At 39.9% G+C, this 26,188-nt stretch overlaps 1 protein-coding gene across 1 annotated transcript in view; it reads left to right on the top strand.

Annotated features, from left to right (window-relative positions):
- Positions 1 to 2,970: 2,970 nt before the first annotated feature.
- The window catches only part of PARM1 (prostate androgen-regulated mucin-like protein 1), a 95,703-nt gene continuing 72,485 nt past the window's right edge, over positions 2,971 to 26,188 (top strand). The window contains exon 1 of the mRNA XM_016154000.2: positions 2,971 to 3,229. Within this exon, the coding sequence (XP_016009486.2) occupies positions 3,187 to 3,229 (43 nt within the window). The 5' untranslated portion in view covers positions 2,971 to 3,186. The remainder of the gene's footprint in view (positions 3,230 to 26,188) is intronic.

Here is a 26,188-nt window from a genome sequence, read left to right as displayed (position 1 = left end):
AAAAAAGGGGGGGAGGGGGATTTTCATGAAGACACAGGCTTTTGCTGTAAGGTTTGACTAAAGGGTTGCATGCAAATTTCATCCCTGACCCCAGTGAGGAGTGCAACTTCCCATGCTATAATTCATAGCACCTTTTGATTTCCTTCATACTTAAACTCTTTGAGTATCTCTCAGCTTTTTTTTTTATTTATTATTTGTAAAATTGGAATAACCTTCTGTAGTGTAATGTTTAAACAGGTTATATGAAAAGCTTAGAATAATTCCTAACACATAGCAGAAACTCCATAAATGTTAGTATTATTATTTCTATCATTTAAGATAAATTATTGCTTATATTTTTGTGATCGTTAATACAATGTTTGACACCTTACAACTAGAATATAAGCTTCTTGATGGCAGGGACATTTAACCACTGTGGCACACATCACAACAGTCTCCTGCTATCCAGCTCTCCTCTTCATCTGAGCACGCAAGAAGATTGATCTCTTGAAATTGAGCATGGCCATTGACTTGCTTTAGCCAATGAAATATGAGCAGAAACTTCTAGGTGGAAGATTTAACTGTTGCACTGACTCTCCTTTTCTCTCCTTCTCTATCTCAGTGAGTGGGCAAGCAGGTTTTGATATGGAGGTACAACCCTGAGTCCTGACATAGAGGATAGCTACTCTGAGGTGTAACCTGGTTCTACAGCAGACTTTAATGAGAGAAATAAACCATTATTGCTTAAGTTTCTGGAGAGAGTGGGGTGATTTATCACAGCAGCATTACCTAGCCTACCCTAACTATTATAACCTATGACATCCCCACAGTGTCTGGCACCTAGTAAGTGATCAAATATGTTTTCTTTAATCAACGAATTTTTTAAAAATCTTTGAATACATTTATTAATAAGTTATACAAAAACTTTAAGCACATTAACAATTATGATGACTAAAGAATTTATTAAATTCAACATTACATTTTTATCTATAGTTCATAGTTACTAAATTAAAAGCTTTAATCATTAATAAAAACAATTTTGTTAAAGAAAATATTTTCAATTCTATTTTATGTACAATGAAAAACCTTGGAAATTTTAACTGATTTGTATATGGGCATCACTATCCTTAGGATTCCAAGCAATCATCTTAGATATCAAAGTCAGAGTCACACATGCGTTGCACTCCAAGGGTATTTCGTTAAAGTTTTATTGAATTTCTATTGAATCATTTTTTTGTGTGTGGTTTTCAAAAGCTTTATTTCCATTATAGAGTCACTTACTTAAATGGCCCTATTTAAAGGCAACAGTTCCTTATAGAAAGGCCCTGCAAAAATTCATCGATGTGTGGTATCTGCCTCCATGACAACTACAAGCCAGATGCAGAAATTCTTCATAATCGTGTAGATTATACTAGAAACCGGAAGGACCTCAAGGTCAAAAGCATTAAGAAAATGTGTTTAACAAATGGAATTTGTGGTTTCTCTGGCTAGGGAGGAGGGAAGGGGAATGGGCACTGGTCGTACAAATATCTTTTTGTTCTCCTTTCAAAAAGAATCAATACATTTACAAAACTGTGCCCAGTTTTTCTTTCTGGTTGTGGAAGCATGACAAGTTCTACAAGTGGAAATAGTCAGATAGAGGAATTGACCTTGTCACAGATAAAATAATGAGACCCAAAAGAGTGAGAAGATAAATCCTGAGGCTCTGGTATATGCAAAAGAAGTCACAGAAAAACAGTGCTGTTCTCCAGAGCTACTAATGGTCTTGAGCAAATCAATTATTTTGGAAGATTCATTAATTCCTGTGGCTTCCCAGCTCTAGTGCCAAGGGGACCACCAGACTCATAATTACATATTCACTGGGAGATGATTTGGCATCTGGTCTGACTGATAGAGGTGTGAGAAATAAGTAAGTCTAAGGTTGTGTGGAGGATTATATGAAAGATCAACTTTGATCTGCGTAAACACACAGAACCTTTGGACTTTGAAGAGGGAGTAGAGTATGGAGGTGACCCAGGGTGCCTTAGGCAGGCATCTTATCAATACCATTAGTGAGTTGTGTGACTTTGGACTAGTACTTAAACCTCTTTGTGCTTCCATTTCCTCACCTGGAAATGAAACAATAACAGTGCCCACCTCAAAGCATCATTTTGAGAACTTGATTTGGTTAAAACCTATGCAGCACAATTGTCCGGCATGAAGTAATAACACAGGAAATGTTAGCTTTTGTTATTATGGCCCCCGTGCACACAAGCTGTTCTGTTATGGGGTCCAGCCCTTACCGTTATGTGACCTTGAGCAAATTACTTCTCTGTCCCTTAGTCTTCCCATCTGTGCAATGAAATAATAATAATTCTCATGTCATAGTGTTGTTAGAAGGAATAACAATATAACACCGAGTACGATGCCTTGCTCATAGTAATTCCATGATGGGTGCTTCCTGATACCGGTACTATTTCTTCTAGGAAGAAGCTGAATAGGACAGCAGACATATTGGCTCAGGTACCAGAAAGTGTCCTCCGGGGCTAACTGTGTGTGAGGGTTTAATATACAGGCAGGAGCGTCGGGAGAAATGGAAAAAAGGTTCTCCTGCTTAGAAAGAAATACGTGTGCTCTCTTACAATGGTGGGGTCTGGATCTCCAGGTGACGCCTAAAATGGGATATGGTTACCTTTTTAAAGGATGTAAGCTCTTGTAAGAAAAACTGAGATAAATTCCTGAGGGCAGAGATCCCCTCTCACTTCTTTACACTTCCTTAGTTCTCAGCACAGTGCTAGACACTCCAAACATTTGCTGAACCCAGTCAACACTAGGGTCTGGCGCCCTGACTGTCCAGCAGAGGCCGCCCTGGGCCGGGGCTCCCGGGACCCTAGCTCTGGGAGAGGAAAGGCCAGCGGGTGGCCTAGTTGTCGCCGTGGGGCCGGGGTGGGAGGAGTTTGGCGGAGGCTGGCGCGGCGGCGGGGGCGGCCCCGGGCTCGGGCGGCTGGGATGGAGCAGACGCTCGCCGGGCGCCGGAGGACAGACAGCTGACGGAGCCGCGCCGCGATCGCCTGGCTTCCCCGCCCGCCACCCGAGCCGCGCGGGACACACGGTTCCCACCGCAGCCCGCGGGGCAGAGGAGGAACCGCCCGCGCCCGGTGCGCTCGGTCAGTCCTGGCAAACTCTCCCGCCGCCCGCACCGGGCTCGGCACCGAGCACTAGGGTACCATGATCCGCAAGACTCTCTTCGTTCTCTGCATCTTCACAGCAGGTATTTTGGGGCGCGGTCCTCGCGGAGGGGCCGGGAGTGGTATGGGTCCTGACAGCCAGCGCTAGGGTCGGGGCTGGAGCGGGGAGATAGGGAAGTAAGTCGCCGCGCGCGAGCAGACCAAGCGGTGCGAGCCTCTGGGGTTGCGCGAAGGGCTGTGCGCACTGGGACTTGGGGGGACGCGCACCTCTGGAGATCCTGCGGTGTGCCAAACCGAGGGGACGACAGGGTCTTCCCTACTATAGCCGGCGCTCGCACAAACTCCGGGTTTTGTAGAACAGGTGGCTGCGCGACGCGTTCGAACCCCTTGTGGGCGACACTGACTGCGACCCGGGCCCTCTCGGGTCTCCGAGCGCACTCTGCCAGAATCCGGGACCAGACTTCTTAACGCGAATGGACCCGGGGCGCGATGAAGAGCAGGAGAAGCCGAGGAGAATCGCATTTGGAAAGGCTTTAGCAGTGGCTGCGAGGGGCGGGGCTGGTGTGCGTTCTCCGAGACTTAGTGACCTCTGGGAGACGATGCGGCACTCGAGTCCCACGGAAGCTGGTCCGACCCGGCTCAAGCTTGCGATCACCGCTGTGGAGTTGCAGTTGTACACAGTGGTCTGCAGCCTCCCCCCCCCAAAAAAAAAATGCGTACCATAGCAGAAACTGTTAACTTGGCTAAAACTAGCATGCCCCGTATTCCGCCTACTCCCCCATCACACACGCACCGGCCCCGGGACCGCTTCCCCGTACGCGCTTCGCAGGTCTATGGACCACCGCCGGCGGCGGCCTCTGGCAGGAGGCTGTGGAGAGAGGAGCAGGAGGAACGAGTTCGGCTTGGTGGGGGCCGGGGCGAGATTCAGAGTAACGCTTTTGAATCGAGTTGGGGGTGCCCAGTTTTTTTCTAGAAAATGCAGCCCGACAAGGGATAACTGAGTAGGATACAGCGCCAGTAGAAATAGTGGCTTTAGTGCTCGGGCACTGACGAGTTAAGATAAGAGCATTCCAAAGTCACATACACACGCTGATTTGACTCCTGCTTGTACTCAGTGTATATTTTTCCTCCTGAATTGCTCAGGTTCCTTTAATTGTGGACACAAGTCTCTATAACCCCTTGAAAAGAAACTAGGACTTTCCTTGCAGCTTTGAGGAAAAGTTTCCCAGCTTGAGGCAATAGCGTGCGTTTTTCCTCTATGTATGAACACCTGAGAAAAACCTTTTTTCTCTGATGTCTGCAAGGTTTGAGGGCCCGTCCGCCGACGGTTCCCGAACAGTGTGTTGGCTTTGACTGCGCATCGCGGCAGGTTAACAGCGCGTCCAGCCCGGGGCTTGCTCTGCGTGGCAACTCCCGTAATCCTCCAGGCAAGAGATGTTTACGAAACGCCATGAAAGGTTTTGACTTTCCCCTACTAGATGTGTTTTCATGAGACTCGAGGCTCAGAAAACCTTCGGTGAGCCGGTAGAGCCAGTAGGTTTGTTTACAATTTTATTTCGCTCCTCGTCTTTTTTCTTTTGAACAGCTCTGGCAGTAGGCAAAGTCAGGATTAACCCTACTAGGTAATGTATTGTGGCATTTTTCTTTTTTTTTTTTCTAAAGAGTTCAAGAACTTTTTCTCTTGGCCAGTTTTACAGGTTAGCCCTGCAAATTGGGGGCAGGAATACTGCCGTTGTTCACTGCCAGAGTGAGGAGGCTGGTGGTTCGGCGACTAACTGAGCAGCCTCACTCGCATCCCTGCACACGTGTGTGGAGGTCAGAGCCAAGAAGATCAGCCTCCCGGTCCTGGGGCTCTCCGGACCCCGGAACACATATGGTGTTTCCGCACACATCTCCCCGACAGGGAGTGATGCAGCTCCATTCTTTCCTTTGAGTGTGTGCCTCTGAAGGAATTTCTTTAGGGTCAGTGTGGTTTTAGAGCTACTTGCAATAAGTTGTCAGGAAAACAATATTAAAATTGATATAAATACCTCATGAGATTCTTTGCATCCCAGAGTAAAATGTTTACAGAAACTAAAATATCACTTTTTTTTTTTTTTGGAATAAATAAATGTTTAGCAAAGGAAGGGTGGTGAGGGCTCTTGAAATGAAAATGAACGTTTCAGTGGCTCATATGGAGCTCCCTTGGCAAAGCTTTGGTTTGTTTCACCAGGCAGTTGCTCCTTTTCTGTTTTCTCCTCCCACCCACCCCCCACCCTGCTTCCAGCTTTAGAGGCTTCTGGATAATTTCTGTAAAACTCTTAAGGTGATGCTATCTTGAGCCAGGAATGAGGTTTGGCAGGGGGCTTTTTTTTAGCTTAATAAATCAATATATGCATAGCATTTTCTCCAGTCTGTATAATAGACACTTGCAAATATGTGTGCATTGTCAACAACCCAGCAAAAAAATTATTTACTCATCTGTATTTTTAAAAGAAGGAAGAGAGAAACGTCTATAAGTCTCTCAAAGTTTACTGTGGTAGAGAATGAGCATGGCTATTGTACAAATATTCCGCCCCCCCCCCCCCCGCCTGTAATGCATGTACTAGGCTTACAGGAGTCCTGCCTCCAAACTAAAATACAAGCCAGAACCTGCAGAATTTGGCAGCAGAACCGAAAGTGAGGGAGGATGGCCAGCTACAGGAAGCCTCCATCTTCTTCCCTCGCCCTCTCCCCTCTGTATTCTTTTCTTTCATTTTCACCACAATCATTGCTGCCCTCCCATGTTCTATGCCAATTTATTTTAAAAACTACTGCATTGAGACATCCAAGATATACTATATACTGAAACTCTCAAAGGCCTTTTTCAAACACACAAGAAGGACGAAAGGGAAAGAAGCACAGGTAAGAGGGGCACAGACCCCAGAGTCCAACTTTTCCTGCCCTAGGTTCTGCCCTGTCTGCCCCTAGCCTTCCCCTAGGGAAACAACTGCATTCCACCCCACTACACAGGCCGACTTTCTGGCCCTTTGGTGATCAAAACCAGGAGAGCAGATTCCAGCCAGCCACCCAGCTAGAGATCCTATTTGTGTTCTGGGCCTGTCATAGCTCTTCTTCAGGTGACTAACATCTAGAATGTCTTTGTCCTTGAAGGAAAACCCCACCCTACACATTTCTAATTCTGTTCTTACTACAGGTCCTGATTTTTGTCAGGACCTTATCATAAGCATTCTAAAACCCTATCATAAATCTTGTCATAAACATGTTAAAAATAAACCAAAAATATACACACACATTTACAGGAACAGTGAGGTTGACTACAGTTGGTTGGTAGTGGGCCTGAAAGTTTACTTGCATTCGTTTAGCCTGGTTACCTACTATTCACATGAAGTCTGTGTCACAGTTCAAGAAATAGCACCTCCTTCACTTAAAACCTGACAGGAGAAAGTGGAAGCTCTTCCTTGTTACTTGATACATTTACTGAGGCAGTGTTGCAAAGTAGTTAGCAAGGAGATTCTGCAGCTAGATTGCCTAGGTACAAAGTCAAGTTTTACTACTTACTGTGTGATTTAGGACCAGCAACTTAGCCCCTCTGAATTTTCTAATCTCCAAAATTGAGGGATTATAACCTCATAAGGTTGTTGAAAGTGTTTAATGACTGAAGATACCTACAGTGTCTGGGACACAATAAGCGCTCAATAAATGTTAGCTATTATTCTTATTCATAAAGTTTACTGTATTTGGCAGTGATTAGGTCATCCTCTCCAAAAGCAGAATTTATATGTTAGCTCTTGGACTATGTAAATCAAAGATCTCAACTAATATTCCAGCCCAGTGCCAGCTGTTCTGGCAAATTCTAATGTGCAAATTAAGGAAAGATTCAGCTGAGCCTACTAAATGCTTAATTTGAAAAGGTTAATAACATGCCAGCTCAGATTTAGCACAACAGTCACAAAAATGCTCAACAACAAATAGAAGTAAAGTTTCACCAAGGACTTTGTTTCTTCCACAAAGTCTTTTACGAACTGGTATGTTTCAAAAGCCCAACTCAGGTAAACCTTAAGGTCAGGTTCCCAGAGCCACAAATTTTGAATACAGATCAAACAACTTAGGAAAGACAGTTTATGGTGTCTGAACGATCCAGAAAGGCTGTCTCCAGTACCTAAAAATATAATGGCCGAATTACTAATTTAACTTGAGCACTTGGGCCTGGTCTAATTGTGCTTGTGTTTTTATAAGAAAAATATTGCCCAAGTATTTTCACTATTTAAGTAGACTTTCTTAAACAATAATTTTCTGGGGAAGGCAGGGAGGGGTGGGGACAGCCACTGGAGAGAGACTTTTAAAAAATACTTTCAAAGGGATTGGCCGTCTTAACATCCAAATGAAAGGAATCCTGCCACAGCATCTAGAAGTTTGCTTCCTTTTGGAAGTGTCTGTCACTGAAATTAGAAATATTAGTTTAGGAACCAAATATTTGCTTTGCTAATAGATTAAATGAAACAGGTGCTTGGAAAAAAATAATGTTTCCTTTAGAAGACAGAGGAAGTACTAAAAAGAGGTAGGCAAGTAATAAGTATATGTGCCTTATGCAATGATTGCTTTTTACTTGGAAATGCAGGGCTAATAGGTTATCAACCAGTTAATGTGCAAGCAGGGTGACTATAAAATAAGACTGATTTGTGTATGTAGTTCATGGCATTACTTTTTTAGTCACAGCTTAAATTATTTAAATGACAAGGATGGATGCAACATCAGTTATCCTGATTTGTGGATCTTTAAATGTTCATCATAATCCTTTCCACCAGCATAGTCTATTTCTTTTACCTGTTTTAATGTTGTTTATAAACCTGAGTCCTTTACCATTTTATAAGAAATAGACAATTATATAATTCTTTTCATCTGTGTTTTGCCTTGGTGTAGGGTGGTATAATGTCAACTGAAAATAAGCTGAAAAATAGTTTTCCTTTGACTAGTGTTGCCAGATTTAGCAAATAAAAATACAGGTTGCTCAATCCAATTTGAATTTTAAGTAAACAGTGAATTCTAAGTATATTCCACACAATACTTTGGACACACTTAAACTAAATAATTTTTTGTTGTTTATCTTGAATTCAGGTTTAACTGGGCATTGTGTGTGTTTTGCTGAGAAACTCTACTGTTGGCCTTTCATCTGTGGTTCATCTCTGCAATGGGTTTAATATAGGGTTAGTTTTATTTTGAAGCCTATCTCACCTGGCTTTAGTGACACCATTTCATTAGTAACAATCTGTTCATGGGAAGACAGGAAGATTTCGGAGTAACTCTCTTTCAAATAGCAACTACAAGGATTCAGAGGCAGCTCTCCAAGGAAATATTTTGAATCTGACTGCACATTGCGTAATTGTGCTTTGTGTGTTTCTGAACGATTGGTAGATTTCTGTGGTCTCCCTGAGGCTACATTACCTGACCTCCTAGTAACCCTTTCTTTTACAAAAACAGTATATTTTAAATGCTAGCAATGTTCTTGCATAAGAGCTGGAACTAGAAGCCATATAGAATCCAGCTGGCAGTTGATTAAAAAAAAAAAATTATAGAAAAGCTTTGGATCGTAATGTTGTCTTCTGTGCCAGAATCTTAATACATTTCACAAATATTAATTATATAAGGTTTACATAATTCCTGCAGGATGGATCTATTGGTATCACTTGAAAGCTATGACTATACAGAGCCTGAAGCAGCACATTAGACAAAATATCAAAGCAAATTAAAAAAATCCTTTAAGCCATAGGACTGTGGTAGAAATTTGTATTTCATATGTCCAAGGTAAAATCCGTGACTAGGTAACTGTTAAGAGGAAAAAAATTGTGGAAAGTTACCAGGTGCGATCTTTAGAAAACATGTCTATTCAATACCAAATAAGCTGAATGGCAGAATACAACTTTGAAGATAATATCTTCTAGTTACAGTCCAAATTCTGACACCTGATTTTCTTTTCCATAAAGGAGGAAATAAGAACATGGGAATTTTAGTGCAGGTGTTGAACATGAAAAGAATTGGAAGAGAGAAGGTTTTGTTTGGTTGATTTTTCTTCTTCTTCTTCTTTTTTTTTTGCCATGGTTGTAAATTTCAAGCTATTATTCAGGCTGCACACTGGTTAGAACATATATTTTCTTATATGGGGATATTAAAATATGCATTGCCTTTTAAATTATGATATTCTTGCCAGCTTTGTGTAGTCCAGAAATATAACCATATAATGACAGAGTTGATATACCCATAGTTTTATCTATGATAGATTGTTACTGGTGTTGTCTACCCCTTATTAAATCCTTTCATTTTCTTTTGGAAAAGCTTTTGTGATCCCACAGATAGATCACAGACAGATACCGTTATATTTGCATTGAACTTTTATTTGATTGTTAAACACTTTATACTATATGATTCTTGCTTTGTACTATGATTTGGATTCTTTAGAAAGAGCAGTAACAATTATCATAAGGATAAAAGAATGCCATCTTTATTGACTATGCAGAAACTACAGTGCACTGTCTCTATGTGTTTAGGAAAATGTCTAAGACTCCAGTCTTCTACTGAATTAATCTAATGTGTTATTATGAGAGAACTTCAGTACATCTCAGAATTACAACATGAGGGAGTCTTGATGCCCATTTTTTCAACAGAAGGTCCTAAAGAAATCTGGTAGACTGAACCCCTCCCTTGGGCTGAGAAAAGAGGCAAGTTATTTGTGGATCACATACTCTGTGAGTCATGGGACTTCTTGCTGTTGATGGATCTGCTGCATGAGAAGCAACGTCAAGATGGATATGGCTATCACTCAACCAGTGGGCAACCCTGGATGTTTTGTTTTAAAAATTACAGTGTTGATGGAGATGACATTTGAGAGGAGAGAGCCCTGGAATTCTCCTTTTTGAAGAATACAGACAGGTCTGATCAGGAGAAAGTATTAACAATTTTTGAAGCTAAATGATCATTCATCATTTATATCCTAGGAAATGTTGGTGGGGAAAGAAACATGATATCAAATTGCATGTGGAAACTGGGTAAGAAATGGATGGTAGGAAGGGGCGGCAGCAGCTGTTTCAGAATTTCTGCATAGGACACATGGGACGAGCTGGGGGACTGAAAGGATATCAGACAGATATTTTTAAAGAATTGGGTGAGAGGTGTTAAGAGAAAGAGACTCAAAGACGACTTATGATTTTCATCTTGATCAACTAGAAAGTTGGAGTTGCCATCAACTGAGATGGCGAAGGCTTCAGGTGGAGCCTCTCTTATCGCATGCAGTGGCTGGGACATACTTCCTCTCTAGATACTCACATGGCTCATTCCCTCATCTCCCTAAAACCTTTGTTCAAATGTCATGTAAAACATGTAAAACAGAGCAAGACATGTAAAGAGTACAAAAGTCTCTGTGAGACTTACCTTGACTAACATTTTAAAATTGCGGTCTGTTCCACCTGCCAACAGCAAATTCCAGTGCCCCTTATCTGCCTCTTGCTTGTACTTTTTCTTTAATGTCTTCCTTCCTCAATCCCCTACTTTCCCCACATCCCGGGATTTTGTCTCTTGTTTACTGTGATATTTCCAGTGCTAAATACTGTGCAGCACTTAGAGAATTCTCAAAATGTATTTGCTGAATGAATGAACTAAATAACACTTTTTGAGGGCTGGCCAAATGAAGATTTAATTCAAAATTTTCCTTAGATCACCCAAAAATAAAACTTTGGCAAACTTGCTTGTTCTCAGGTGCTTATGTTTAGTGTTTCCAAATAGCATTTTTGAAAAATGAGCCAGGCTTTTAGTTTTCATTGAGGATTACAAAAACTAAACTTTAAAATCAGATCTTTCTTTCTTTCTTTCTTTTTCTTTCTTTCTTTCTTTCTTTCTTTTTCTTTCTTTCTTTCTTTCTTTCTTTCTTTCTTTCTTTCTTTCTTTCTTTCTTTTTTTTAGCTATGCACATACAAAACACTTCTTTTTAAAATATAGGGCCTTTTTTTTTTCTTTTTTGTGCCATGGATATCACTTTAAAATAGCTGAAATTTCTTAAACTCTGGCCAATTAAGAAAACGTTGCCTTTGAGCTCAGCTACAGAAGATAAAGATACCTCCACTATTTGAACATCTTTGAGAATTTTCAGAATAATTAAAAATAGCCTGGTGCTCAAAAGTGACTTGAGTTCAAGGGAGGCACCTCTAGCAATTTCTCAGTTGTGTTTGAGAATGTTAAGTCAGGTCAGGTGCCGAGTGTTGAGGGTGTAATTCAGACACTAAGAAGCTTGAAGAACAGAATGGGTGTTTTTTCAGCCTTACAGACTCTGCGTTCTGCCTTCACCGGTGATTCTGAAATAATCATAGTGTTTTAGTCCCAGCAGTAGAAGTGATGTGAGGTCCTGATTAAAATCAGTCCTGCATCCTGTGAGCACCTGTGTCAACCCCGCAGGGCTGACAACCCAGGACATGACTGCTATTAAAATCACCCAGGCTGGCATATCCCCCAACCTCATCATCCCACAAATTCTCATGGCACTTTCTGCCTTAAAGAGGAATGTTTCATTATTCAGCTACCCAAAATAAAAATAAAAATAAAAAATGAGCTTAGAAAAAATTGCAAATACTCATCTTGAAGCCTTAGAGATAATGGTATCAGATTATATCAACTTGAAGAGCAACCTGTTAAAAAAAAAAAAAAACCTCAAATAAAGGAAAAGGCATGTATTAAAAACATGTGCCTTGCTTGTTCAGTGAGGACCACTGTCCATTCTTGAGGTGGAAAGGCACTCTGCCTTCTTGAAATGCAGCAGCATTAACTATATGCAGAGGAGTGACAAAGGAGAGTAACCCCGACCTCGTGCTGGAGGATGGACAGGGAACTGTGTTTGCTGTTGTGGGAGTGACACTGGAGGACAGGTGACCATTCCCCACCTCTCCTCCAGAAGAGATACCTTGTTCCCTGACTGAAATGAAAAATGGGACTTAAGTTCGCACTAGAAAGAAAAGGAACATGCATTGACAAGAGAAGGCTTGTGGTACCCAAAACCTCAAAGTCAAGTGTGGCTGAAGGAGCAAAGCATTACTGCATCGCCAAGAGCAAAGTTTCAGTTTAGAGAGTTATCAGAAAGAGGGGGGATGTGGTTTTGAGATTTAGAAATTTACAGCCAAGTATTTGTATAAAAAACTTAAATGTCATTAGTGACAATTGCCTTTTGTCTTAAAATAAATTTTTAAAAACTGCCCTGAAGCATTGATTTTTTAAAAAAAATTTTTCTATGGAAACTATAAACATACACTGTTTAGATCTGATTTAGAGTCTTGTTTATTTGTTTTGTTAAGAACTTTTACAAATATTAATACACTGGAAGCAATGTAAATGTCTAACTGAAGTGCTAATCAGATAAACTAGCATGCATTCAACATTTATTTGACTGGGCAAAACTACTAAGCAACTGTTTAAAAGAATGAAGTGGTTCATTTATGTATTGATACATAAAAATGGTTACAATATATTGAGTTAATATTTCATAACTTTGTATTTCACAATATATTGAAAAAGCAAGCTATGGAATAAAATGTACATTGTGATGAAATAGTTAAAATATTATGTTTATGTGGGGGAAGAAAATGGTTTAGAAGGTTACAGTGGTTATCTTCAGCAAGTGAGCTTTGGGTCAGATTCACTTTTTATGCTCTTTTTTTGGTTTTGCCTGAAATTTCTTAAATACTTTATATTATCTTCATCATTAAATATATACATATATATTATTAACAGTTTATTCCATCTTTATCAAGAGTTAATGTGGCTGTAGTAACTGCTAGATGGCTGTTTCTATCTTGAAAATCTTGATTCAAAAATCCTTCTGATGGAGCCCTCAAAAATAAGATCTTACAGAAGCTGATAATCTCAGAAAGAGTTACAGAATATCACTGACGTAATGGGCAGGGAAGGTTCTGGGAAGGAATTGACTTAAAGTGATATTATATTTTCTAAAACCAGAGTGCTGCATAAATTATTGATCAGGACAACTATCCTGGACAGTATTATAAGAGGCTCTGAGCTAACTGACCAGTATTTAAGGTACTTGGTTAGTTTTTAAGAACTTTAGCGTTTGTCACTAATGGGAGCAATTTTAAATTAAAACACTAGTCTAAGATTTTCAAAATAAAATTGGTCGACTTAGATATCAAATAAGAAAAACAGTCTTCAGAAGATATATGGTTTGTTTTTCTTTTGGCAACATTAAATTTATTAAATTATATCATCTTTCAATAAAATAATCAATAAAATGTGATTTAGGCAAATGCTGGAGGATCTATTATTAATACTCCATAACATCATCAGAGCACAACTCAAATTCATACAGAGAGAGGACTGGAAGAGCCTTTATAATATGCATCAACTCCTTCATATTACAGATAAAATTAGACATATTGGAGAGCAGGGAAATTCACATTTTTATCACACATTATACTATGTTCATTTCATCTGCAATTTCATCTGATTCTTCTAACAACTCCATGAGCTAGGCAGTACTATTTGTATCTAGTAGTTCTGGTCACTGAATCTCAAAAGTTAGGTAATGAGATGTAGATCACACCATTGGTGTGACAAAGCTAGGCTTTGAACCCAGATCTGTTATCTTTTACTCACTTTAGGCCCTACTGCCTTGAACTGCCAAATCCGTTGATAAATCCTTTTGTGTAAATTTGGGCTCTAGAATTTCTTCCAACTCTGATCTTCTTCCTCATCCCACAGATACTGTTGATTGAGAATCTTATCATCTATTCCTAGACTGTTACAGTAATTCCTAAATAGTCACTGGTCATCCTTTTCCTTCTCACAGTCTCTCTACTCTTTTGGGACTCATTCAGGCCAAGCCCAATTGTCTGCTCCCCTCTAAAGGAGGAGACGCAGACCCAGATCTGCTTAAAGGTCTTCTGAGTACTCAGATTGAGGTTGCTAATTCCATTTCCGCTAAAAGGAATGAATGCTCCATGGAGAAGTGGCTAATTCTATGTCTGGGTTGGCAATGTATATAATGTACCTGGAATATCTTGTTATACCAGATATTAAGGATGCTATCATACTACCAGGATCCTATTAAAAAGACTCAGAACATCTTAACAAGGCCCCCACCGGCCAAAGATAGGACAAGTTGAGCATTGATAAGGATAATTGCAATTGATTGAACCACGTTGTTTAAACTCATGAGTTCATAATGATACCAAAAATGAAACAATGATAACACAAAATTATTAATCTCCATTGAAGGATGCTTATTAACCAACACATTATTTTGAAAATTAATACGAAGAAATAATTAAGTATTCTCAATTGATCAATTGATCATTAGATCTTATTTTTTCTTTATTTTATGAGGTGTACCATGGGGTGAGCATATTTTAAATGATGGAATGACTAACTATCTGAAAGTAGCCCGATCAATACATGAGACAGCATGGTAGAAATAAAATATCACCGACGGCATGCTCTCATGGGTTAATGTAATGGATCTTGGCACTGGCCATCAGTGGCTGCCAACATCATGAAGTGTGACACAACCAGGTACTATATCTCTGAAAGGAAGAACATACCATCTTCTATAAAATAGTCATGCCACATTGAAAAGAATGCATATCTGATCAGGCCTCCACATCTAACAATCAAGTTGCAGGATATGCAGAGGACCGAGGAATAACACCTATGGTGCTAAATAATACCACAGGAATGAAATCAGCAAACTCTGGACTATGGAAAACTCTACAGGACTAACAACATGGTTTCTTCAATAAATAAATTCCAAGACTGAGAAAAAGATAAGGGGCAGGAGTTAGAGGCTAAAACGAGACTTAGTTGACATAGCAACCAATCATTATTGTGGACTTTATTTGAATTGCGGATCAAATGAAAACTAAAAATAAATGATGACATTTATGAGATAATTATAAATTTAATCATTGACTACATATTTAATGTTCCGAAGGTATTGTTATTTTCAGCATTATAATGATATAGCATTTATGTTTCCAATAAAAATCCTTATCTTTTAGAGATACACTGTTATATTTAGATAAGAAATGCTGTAATGCCTAGGATTTGCTTCAAAATAATATGGGAATGAGATAATAGATGGAGTTATAGAAAAAAAAATGATTGCGAGTTAATTCTTGAAACTAAGCAGGAGCAACACAGGGGTTCATTATACTATTCTCTCCCATTTTATAGATGATTAAATTTCTCCACTATAAAAAATTTGTAAAAACAATCTTCCAGAACTCTCTATTTCTTACAGAAACAAGTCCAAACTCCTTATCAAGTGGCTTAAGATCTGTATCACAGGCAGAACGAAAGAAAAGAGCTACAGGTCATAATGATGTGAGAGGCTGGAGAAGCATGTGGGTCATTCTCCTTTGGGCAGGCTTCCCCAAGACGAATACAGCTGCCACGTATCTTCAGGCCTTTGCCCATGCCAGCTTCTCATTCTAGAACATCATACTCCTCCATTCCGTGCCAGCAAAATTCTCTTCATCTTACGAGCTCAAATTTCTCCTCAAGTTGTTTGCATTGTTAGCGCCATATGCAAACAATAGACTTTCGCCTTTGGAGAGCAGGATCCTGTCTTAGTTTCATACCCCTCCCTCCCATGTGTGAGTGCGCACATTGTGGGTCCTCGGTATGTGTTGAATTGGACTAAGGTAACTAAGGCTCAAAGATGTGGACCCTGAGGTGTCCCAGCTCATGCATGGCTGAACTTAGACCAAAAATCTCATGTGTGTAGGAATATAAGTCCCCTGACTTTGAAGTCTCCAAAACCCTTTCAACATTGTGCACCACACTTCTCTCTTTGAAGAGTTAGGATTTAAGAGTCATGGTCTCCAAGAGAAGTAACAGATTAATTTAGAGTAGCTGAAAGTTACTTCTCTATTGCCATGCACTCACACGTAGATAAGAACAGAGCCTGGACAAAGTAGCCTGTAAGACAAATATATTTTGACAGTGGAAAGTGGCTTGTGAGCTGGGATACCACCTGGATAAAATGTTGAACAGTAAGAGGCACCATGAATCTGCTGGACACTAAAAGGCCCCTGGGGAAGCACAGAAAGGAGAGGAGATCCATTAGCCTCCTTCACAAGGTCACACCTCAGCATATAAAATTTGGAAGGGAATTATAATTGCTTTCCAGTCGAGCTTGCTATCTTTGGGCAACCTCCCTTACCTGCACATCTTTATGAAATAAAATTTCACTCTAGATAAGTGAACCCAGCAAAAATTATCTTAAAGGATTCACAGGTAGAGGAATTTCAAAGAAAATGTGCTCTCCCATGTAGAAAGCAAGAGCCTTCTCGTGTCTTCTCAGTTTCCCGGCAGCAGAGGCTACCAGTAAGTGTCCTGTCCCTAAACGTCATTCTCCCTAAACTGCTGTGAACTGCTTGCTCCCTGAACTATGCCAACCTGCCAAGCTTGGCATAAATATAGATTAGCTATTGTCTTGGTTTCCTTGGGCTATCATAAAAAATTACCACAAACTTGGATGGCTTAAAACAACACAAATTTATTCTCTCACTGTTCTGGAAGCTAGAAGTTTAAAATCAGGGTTTCAGCAAGGCCATGCTCTCTCCCAAGCCTGGAGGGAAGGATCTGGCCTAACTCTGGGCAGCCCCAGGCATTCCTTGGCTTGTGCAAACATTAACTCCAATCTCTACCCTGCTCTTTACATGACCTTCCTCCTCTAAGTCTGACTGTGTTCAGATTCCCTTCTTATAAGGACACCAGTCATCCAGTCCTATGGGATCAGGGCCCACCCTAAATCTGTATGACCCCATCTTAACTTGGTTACATCTGCCCAAGACCACATTTCTAAATAAGGTCACATTTACAAGTTTTAGAAGTTGAGGCTTCAATGTATCTTTTTACAGGGACACAGTTCAGCCCATACCAGCTATATCATTTTTCATATCTAAGCCATGTTTATAAAAGACCTTTCCCCACTGATAAAAGAAGCAGTTAATAACTTAATTATAAATTATTTTTATTCAAGACAGCAGCTGCTATCCCCTCAAGAATTTTTTCACTTGTTTATTTGTTTAATTTATTGATTAGTTATGCTTGTAGAAGGCTGGTTGAGACTGTTTAAATCAGGTATCTTTCATCTACAACCATGCCACCCTAAACAAGCCCAATCCTGTCTGATTTCGGAAGTTAAACAGCGTCGGGCCTGGTTAGTACTTGGATGGGAGACCACCTAGGAAGACCAGGTACCAAAGGCATAAAAAATAAAAAAAAAATAAGGTCCTTGCAATCTGTGAGGTCAACCAAGGGCTGCCTCACCTAAAAAATAAAAAGTAACAATAAATAAAAAAAATAACAATAATAACAAAGATAAATCAGGCATCTTTCAATCACAGTTCTGTGGACCCCTCTGAAGGGGACATAACACATGGAGACAGTGTCCCTGGTCCCTGACCTCTAAATAACAGAGGACCCTACAGGCATTGTGATAACAAGATTAAAGAAAAATAGAGGAGGAAAAGAGGGTGAACAGACGAAAGTGAAGAGGGAGGAAATAATGCCTTCACGTATTTCTAAACTTATTAGACTCATCGGAAACCAATGATCTAAATTAATGAGATTTTTAATGGTCTCCTCAGAGCCTCACACAGAAAGAGTCATACTACGCAAGAGCAGCTCTGCTTACTCAGCTAGCCTGCTAACCACGAGAAGGCTTTGGACGCTTCAGGAACATTCTTGTTTGGACACGTCTAGTAGCATGTGTACTATTTGGGAGGCATGTGGCAAATTTCAAGGGCACTGTTTCACTTATGCTCTGTCATTTGGTACAATTTATTACTATATTGTTTTTCACATTGTACCTGAGGTAGAGTCAGAAAGAGGATCGAAAGACCAAAAAGTTGCAGAAGATAAAAATAGTGCCTATGCTTTTTTGGTATAGCTCATTGCACTGTAGATATGATGCCTTTCCTCTGTGTGCAGGGAGGGTATGTGTGACCTACTCCCGAAAAAGGATCTTCTTCTCAGTCTTTTTTTTTTAAATTAAATTTATTGGGGTAACATTGGTTAATAACATTATATAAAGTTCAGGTATACAACTATTATTGGATGTGGGACATAGGCGGTCACAGGACTCTTTCATGGAAAAATGTAGAAATCATGACATTCTAGAATAGTGGATTTCTGTCTGCAAGTGTGAAAAGTGTGTGTGTGTGTATGTGTGTGTGTGTGTGTGTGTAATGTGTGTATATGTATATTTCTAGGTGAGATGTATTTACCCTCTTTCTTAGCAGCTTCCTTCCTTACTAAAATAATTAGAAGAATTTTAAAAGGGAGAGGCCAAATAGCACTGGAAAGAATGTTTTATTAAGGAAAAATTAACATTCAGTAGGTTCATACATTTTGTGGAATATCTAAAATTGAATTCTCCCTTCCCATTAAAAAGCAGGATATTCTATACATTTAACAACTGTAATAATATACACTCATGTATTCTGATTAGTAACTAGAATGTTTATTAGGTAGAATATGGATATTTATTTGGTTCTATAGCTTCCTATTGAATTTTTTTTTTTTTTTGAATAATAGCTTTCCTTATGTAAGTCAACATGTGAAAGATCAACATGTGGAATTCTTTCCCCTGGAAAAACTATACTTACACTTCTAGTAGGTTTAATTACTTAAATAGCTTTGCTTGTATATGCAACAGAAATATTCTAAGAAAAGTGAGAAGTCTGCAGTCTAAGGTCTTTATTGATTTGGGTTATTTATAGAGGAATAAAAAAATTTAAAGCTCTGATACTAAAAAGAAAGCTCCTTGATGAGAGCTGAGTTCATGCTGAGATATAAAGTTACAAAGCAAGAGAGCAACTTCATTATATTTTTTAAATCCCAGGGAGAGCCATTGTTTTGCCAAAGCAATGTGGTAAGACCGCCTGGGACCCAGCATCAGTGCCCAGGAGACTAGGAGTAAAGAGCTTTAGAAGCTTTGAATTTTTTTCTAAAACAATTAAGATTAAAGGAGTTAATCAGGAAATCTGAGGTTATGTAAGAGGTGAACAGGTCAGCCAGATCATATATCTGGTTTGGAGCACATGCTTCCAATGACCTAACTTTTCCATGGAAGATTGTACTTTATGATAACTCTTCCAGAATGAAAGAAGTGACAGGAAACATTAAAGTCTGAAAAATGATCCTCACCACCACTGATAATCTGAGAACATCTTGGCCTCTCCAGAGACATCTGACAGAGGAAAGCAGATGAGCTAGCTGGGGCTCGAACCCTGAAGGGCCTGACAGGAAGAGGAAGGAAAGTGGTTCATGTTTGGTGAAGCAGCTTGTTTGCCTGGGCAAGTCGACCTGGCCAGTTTGGAGGCTACCATCTCTACCATGGCTGGCCTGGCCACCTCAAGACCTCCTCTTCAAAGATGGAACGGCTGCCACTTGAGACTTTACGTGGTACTTACAGCAGAAACTTGAGGTAGATCTGGAATATATCTTCTGAAACTCTAAGGCTCAATACCCACAATAAATTCTTCTCGAAATTAGTGGGAAGAAGTCACTCACTAAATAGAACCACCCAGGAAAAACCAAAAGCCTTCTGAGATGGTACGTGAAGGGACAGGAATCCTAGGGAAAAGAGACAACTTCTCGACTTGATTGGAATTGGGTGTGTGGAAGGCATGGAATATTTGAACTAGAGAGACAAAGTTCACTGACATATACCAGTTGATACACCGTTAAGCCTTTGCTAGTTAAACTGATATTGTTTATCATCTTTCTTAAGCTGTGCCTATTCTGGTCAAACTTTACCAACAGTAACAACTTAGATGTGAAAGGGCACCTATGTTCGTTATGAAGCACTTACTACAATGTTTTTAACAACCCAAATTTGACCTGTGTTTGAATTGTAATGCTTGACAAAAAAAAAAAAGTATGCTATTTTGAAGTTACGCGGTGAACAATGTGTGACTCAGGCCTTGCTGTAAACTCAGTGGTTCTACCTGCTCATTTTCTTTTCACTTATGATGCTAACGGCCCATTTTAGCATTATGTTCAGAAAATATGAACAAACTCCGCTGTGCATTTGAGCAGTTTCCTCAGGTTGTGATGACAGTAAGTAACGGGCACCAGATCCCCATCTGCAATGGGAACATTGGTTCCCATCACCCAGACTCCTAAATGTGAGAATTATATTGTGTATTCATTTTCTTGATTTTATTTTTATAAAAATACACTTTTCTCAGCATCAGACTTAAACAACACTGATTTTTCTTTTTGGTGAAGAATTTGGCAGAACATAGGCAATTAGCTGGGAGCCATTTAGGAAACCTGATTAACAGTTAGATCAAAATTCATCTAAGAATTTAGGTTTAAGCCCTCGTGGATAAAGTATCCTTCAGAAAGCATTAGCAGTTTGGCTTTAAATGGGACATTGGATTAATTCAATCTGCGCTTCCTTTCTACATGGCATCATTTCAAAGTATAAATTCAATTTATAGTATGGGAAATGGATACGATATGCATAAGCTTGTCTTGATTTAACAAGGATGACGAATTCAATGTTCTGGTAAATAAAATATTCCAAATAACTGAGCTTTCTCTATATAATGTAGGTTGTTGCTTCTGAAACTGGGACAGGGTGAGGGGAGGGGGGACAACATATTCAAAACTATATTTAACATTTATTGGAATGGTCATTGATAAGCTCCACGCCTCCATCTGTCATCTTTTAGAAAAAGAGTATTAAATGAGATAAGCTTTAGTATCTTCTCTTTATAATCTAAAACAGATTCTTAACCTGAGGTTTACCAAAACATGGATGACCCATAAGTGAGCACCATAAAGCCCATGAAATGCCTAAAATTGTACCCAATATAGCATGTCTGTACTTATGTGCCTTTTCTCCTTGGGAGAAGATCCATAGATTGTATCTAATACTTGAACATCTAGCATTCATTCTGTGATGAATTTGATGCTTATATGATTTACTCTTTCTTTGAAAATTCATGAGGTTCCTTGGCATGGTCTGGTGCTTGAGAGTATACTAATACTAACAGTAGTACTGGCTCAAGTTTATTTGGGCCATGGCTTTCAACCTATCGATTGATCTTGCATGCTTCATCTCACCCAAGGATTCCCCACAAAGGCAGAGATTATCCTTTCAAGTTAAGGATAAGAATGTGGGGGTACAGAATGACTCTGGGATGTCATGGAGGCAGTCAGTGAGAGCCCTGGTAGTCAGCATAGGTGTTTTAACTTCCTGGTCCGGTGTTCTTTCCATTATAGTTCATTATATATAATACCATAAAACCTACATTTCAATGCACATGAGCTCAGTATTTTTGGATGCCACTTATGTTACTTAAGGTCTTCAAATTCTAAGACCCCCATAACTGGTCCAAAATTAATCAGACCAGTGGCAAGTATGAATTTCAATTTAGAAATGGAAAATACTATCCCGAGCATGCAGTTCTTCAGGCTCCTGCTCCTTATATTCTAATAAAAACATTCAAATAGCATCTTGTGGTTTCAACACAGCTTTCAGGAGCAACGTGGCATTCAATCCTTGCAAGCCCTTGGTAGTCAGTTACTACCCCCATTATGTGGTTGAGGAAAATAGAGACTACTAGAAGTGAAGCCACATGTCTGAAACCACAGAGAAAGGGCAGAGCCAGGATTCAATGCCAACCCCAACTTTGCACCTGTTCATTGTACCACAGCTATCTTTACAGTGTTCTTAGGGCATCGGGGTACACGGGCTAGGAAATAGGTTGTCAGGTGAGACCACTTTCATGGACTCAGGCATTGGAGAGGGAGCTGTGTGTAAAATAAATTCTATGGTAAGATAAACAGTGCATTCCCTGGAGTCTAGATTTGAAGAACTTTCCTAAAACTTCAGAATCTTTCTCTATATCAAGCAAAGGATAAATGTATCACTGACAAGCTCTGAGACTGGACCTGGAAGAAAACTACTGAGACTGAAATTCACCCTGGCTCAAAATGCAGCCCACAATGTTTTATAAAAACTGTTTTTATAGACTAGCATTTTTTTTTTTCTTTACAGAAGAATGCACAGCCTACTTCAAAGCAGGGACTATGATAGAGGTTTAGAACAAGACGAGCTATTATTGCTTCCTATATCTTACTGGCTTTTCACAAATTCCATAGGAACCCAAACCCAATAATTATCCTATTATCTTATGCCTACATTAAACCTTTTTCCCAAGTAGTTTTATGACATTAAGTGCTTGGCAGAGATATTTATATGATCAGGCAGTGCTGAAAGCACATTGTAATGCACTGGAAGATGCATGATTATGTATTTTGATTTTCATTTCTGGGCATAAATATATAAAATAATAAGAGAATGTTTTGTCAGTTCAAAGGAAAGAACCGCTCAAGTTCGGCTAGTCTGATTCTACCCCACAGTGGTGGAGGAGGAGCTCAGCAAAGTTCCCATTCCAGAGCTGCAAAGAACTTGGGTTTAGGGCCCATGACCCTGCTTTGGAATTCCAAATCTTTCATTTAGCAGACAAGGCATTAAATCTTATAAGGTGCCAGCCAAGTGTTAGGCACTTTAGAAACATTTTCTTATCTGACTCTACAGCAGCCCTGGAAGGTTAATACTTACTAGTATTTATTTCCAAATGGAAAAACAGAGGCCTAAGGAGGTCCAATAATTTGTCTAAACACACAGAGTTAGTGGCACCCAAATTCAAACCCATCTCTTTGTCATTAAACCCATGCTCTTTCTTGGGCTTCAATGTTTCCGTCTGTAAAACATGATCGTTCAACATACCTTTTAGGATTGTGGGGTCATAGAGGTTACACTACCAAGAGCAACTCTGATACACAAGAGGTCTTTGATCAATAGTGTCCCTCTTCCTACACTTTGTTCTGGTAATAGTTCTGATTTTGTTTGTCGATTTCTTTGTTACGTTGATTGATTAGGGCTTTGTTTTGTTTAGATTTGGACCTAGCTTGACTTTTTTAAAAATGCAGAGTCAAAAAGGAGACCTCTAATAGAGGGACCTGTATGACTTTGGAGGACAGTGAAGGCAGGGCTATTTGTGTCTGGGGTGAAGAGCTGCCGGGCAGGGTGAAGGGCGGTGATGTTCTGCCTCCAGGGAGAACATGGGGCAAGGGGGGCAGATGTCTGTTTATCTGTGCACCAAGACCTTGTGAATGGCATCCCTTCATAAAGCAGTTGCGGTCCTGTTGCTTTGGGGAGGACCGAGCCAACATGCACCCTGGTAGGTCTACAGTATTTTCAAGTGGCCTCTATCACTATAGACAGGCAGCCCAGAGCTCTGGACAGCCCTGGTGCATGGCAGAAAGAGTGGACAGAATTTCACCAGCCCTAGTAGAAAATGGCAGTATTTCATTGCTTATAAATGACAGCTTGCTTGCAGAGGAGCTTGGGAAGAACTACTCATCTCAGAAATAATACGTATGTGTGTGTGTATGTATGTCTGTATGTATGTATGTATGTATGTATGTATGTATGTATGTATGTGTGTGTGTGTATTTAACTTTGCTCCCTACTTGAGGGCCTTGGAGCCCTCTGCTTACAGATAATGAGCTAGCTATCAAATGATAATGAACTATTTAAACTCGCATCTAAACTGCAAGTTCCAGGGAAAATGGAAAGCATCTAGATAAGCCCGAGTGGTTGAAAAAGATAGTAACTCTTAATCTCAGAAAGATATTTTGATATTTTCATTCAACAAACATTGATTCAATGCCTTCTTGGAACTGGAGATATACAGAAATGATTGAGGCACAGACTTCACCAAGAATGCACTAAAAGTCTGGAAATCAGATTTGCAAACAGACACTATAATGCTGCTGGGTAGGTAGCCTCTATGTTTGAGGTCTGAATATAGTGTAGTGGAAACCCGAAGCAGACAGGGTAACTATTTTGCCTGATGGAGAAGTGACAAATAGGAAGAGAAATAGGAAGTTACCAAACAAAGAAAAGGTGGAGAGGGAGGGCATCCTAGCCAACGCAGGCGCAAAGGCCTCGGAGTCCACAACAGGGGGTTGTGAGGAATCCCGGAGATGTAGCCATAAGACAATGAGACCAGAAACCAGTCTTGGGGCCAGGGTGAGATATCTGGGCTCCAGATTATGACAGTCAATGGGCTCCAGTCCTGGCTCTGCCACTTCTTACAATGTGACTCTAAAGAACTCAAGTCACTCCGTATATGTGTCAGAGGGTTGTTGTAAGGATTAAATCAAAATAGCCCAATTCTAGCAACAATAGTGCTTAATAAATGTCAACTCTCAGAAATATTTGTGGCAGCAGTAGTCAATTTTACAATAAAGTCAATAACTAAGGACATAAATATTGTTTATATCAGACTTCTCAAGGGTCTTTTTTTAAAAAAGATCTAGAACAGAGCTGTCCAATAAAACTTACTGTGGTAATAGAAATGTTCTCTGTCTGCACCATCCAATTCAGTAGCCATTAATCATGTTTGGTTATTGAGCATTTGAAGTGTAACTAGTGCAACTGAGAAACTGCCATTTTAATTTTATTCAATTTAAATGGTTACACATGCCTAGCGGCTACCATATTAAACAATGGCGGTTAGAGTCATGGAATCATAAAATGTTCAATTTATAAGAGACCTTAGAGATTGATATAAATTTCTGTCATCCCCCCCCCCCCATCACCACCATTTTACAAATGTGTAAATAGTCACACAGTTATTTAATGACAGACCTTGCTCTGGAATCCAGCAGGTCTTCTGGCTCTGTTGGCAAAGTTCTTATTATCCTGAAGTCTTGGTTGGATTGTCCTTTCTCCTTTAGAAAGTTCCCATTGCCCAAGCATTGTGGGTCACTCTGGCCACCTCTCATTTCCCCACCATGCACCATTTCTGCTCCTTTTGAAAATACATGCTGCGCCCATAGGATCCCAATAATCCATAACTAACTGAAATATACTTTTGTTCTTGGTTTTGGCAAATGCTAACGGAATTATGTATTGGCAGCAGCTCATTTGGTACAAAATGTCCAGCCCATTAATTTCATTACTAGTACATTTTTGTTGTTATTATACTACAATTATTTACTTTTTGTTACTTTTCCTGGATGCTAAACCAAGGTATCAACAAAAATACAGGCCTTCTTATACTATTTACAAAACGTGAATCCAAATTCTTTATCATTGGGGATTTGAGGTGATTAAACCACTTGACAGAGTCACTGGTTAATCAAGTGCGGAGCCAAGTCTTTGCAACAACTAGTGTAGTGAGTTATCCTTGAACTCAGAGAGATAATCCTTGAACTCAGAGAGATAATCAAGTGCGGAGCCAAGTCTTTGCAACAACTAGTGTAGTGAGTTATCCTTGAACTCAGAGGCAAATATGCTGAGGGGATTTTTCTGTTACCCGATCTATAATGTAGCTCTTCTCTTTTTCAGCAAAGAGAAGCTTCAGTCTTTATCTGTAGCAGACTCTGGTTAGGAATGACATATGATGTCAGGGAGCTGAGATACAGATTTGCCATCTCATTCTCTCCCTTTCTGAGACGTGGAAGGAGCAGGATGAATAGCTAAGAAGTAGGGACAGGTCAGTTAGCATTTATTCACAGTTCACACAGTGCTCTTCTATGTGATGAAGGAGGTACTTAACTCTTGCCCTCTTGAGCATTATTCATTGCACCCTGCCTAAAGGACGGCATTCACAATTTTGAACATGGTCTTAACCTGACTGTGCATGATTGCTGAGGTCATACAGGTCTCTATGCCCCAAACACACTCTGCAATTCTTAGAACATTCCAACAGGCCCTCCTTTCAGCCTGTACTATGTTTTTCACTGTCAGCTTAGCTAACTCTTACTCATCCTTCAGATCTCCTATAAATGTTAGTCCCTCAGATTAGCATTCCCTGACACCTACTCTCAAAAAGTAAATCAGCTCTTCTTAACACCCTGCAAATTACACTCCCTCACACACACACAGTAGGTCTCACTGCATCCTTCCTTGATGTTTTTTTTTTTTTTTTTTTTATGATTCTTGTCGTAACTTGAAATGATTTTAGGATTAA

The sequence above is a fragment of the Rousettus aegyptiacus genome, unplaced genomic scaffold (genome assembly GCF_014176215.1).
Source record: "Rousettus aegyptiacus isolate mRouAeg1 unplaced genomic scaffold, mRouAeg1.p scaffold_m13_p_10, whole genome shotgun sequence".
NCBI classification, from domain to species: domain Eukaryota; kingdom Metazoa; phylum Chordata; class Mammalia; order Chiroptera; family Pteropodidae; genus Rousettus; species Rousettus aegyptiacus.
This window is presented reverse-complemented; position numbering and strand designations above follow the sequence as displayed.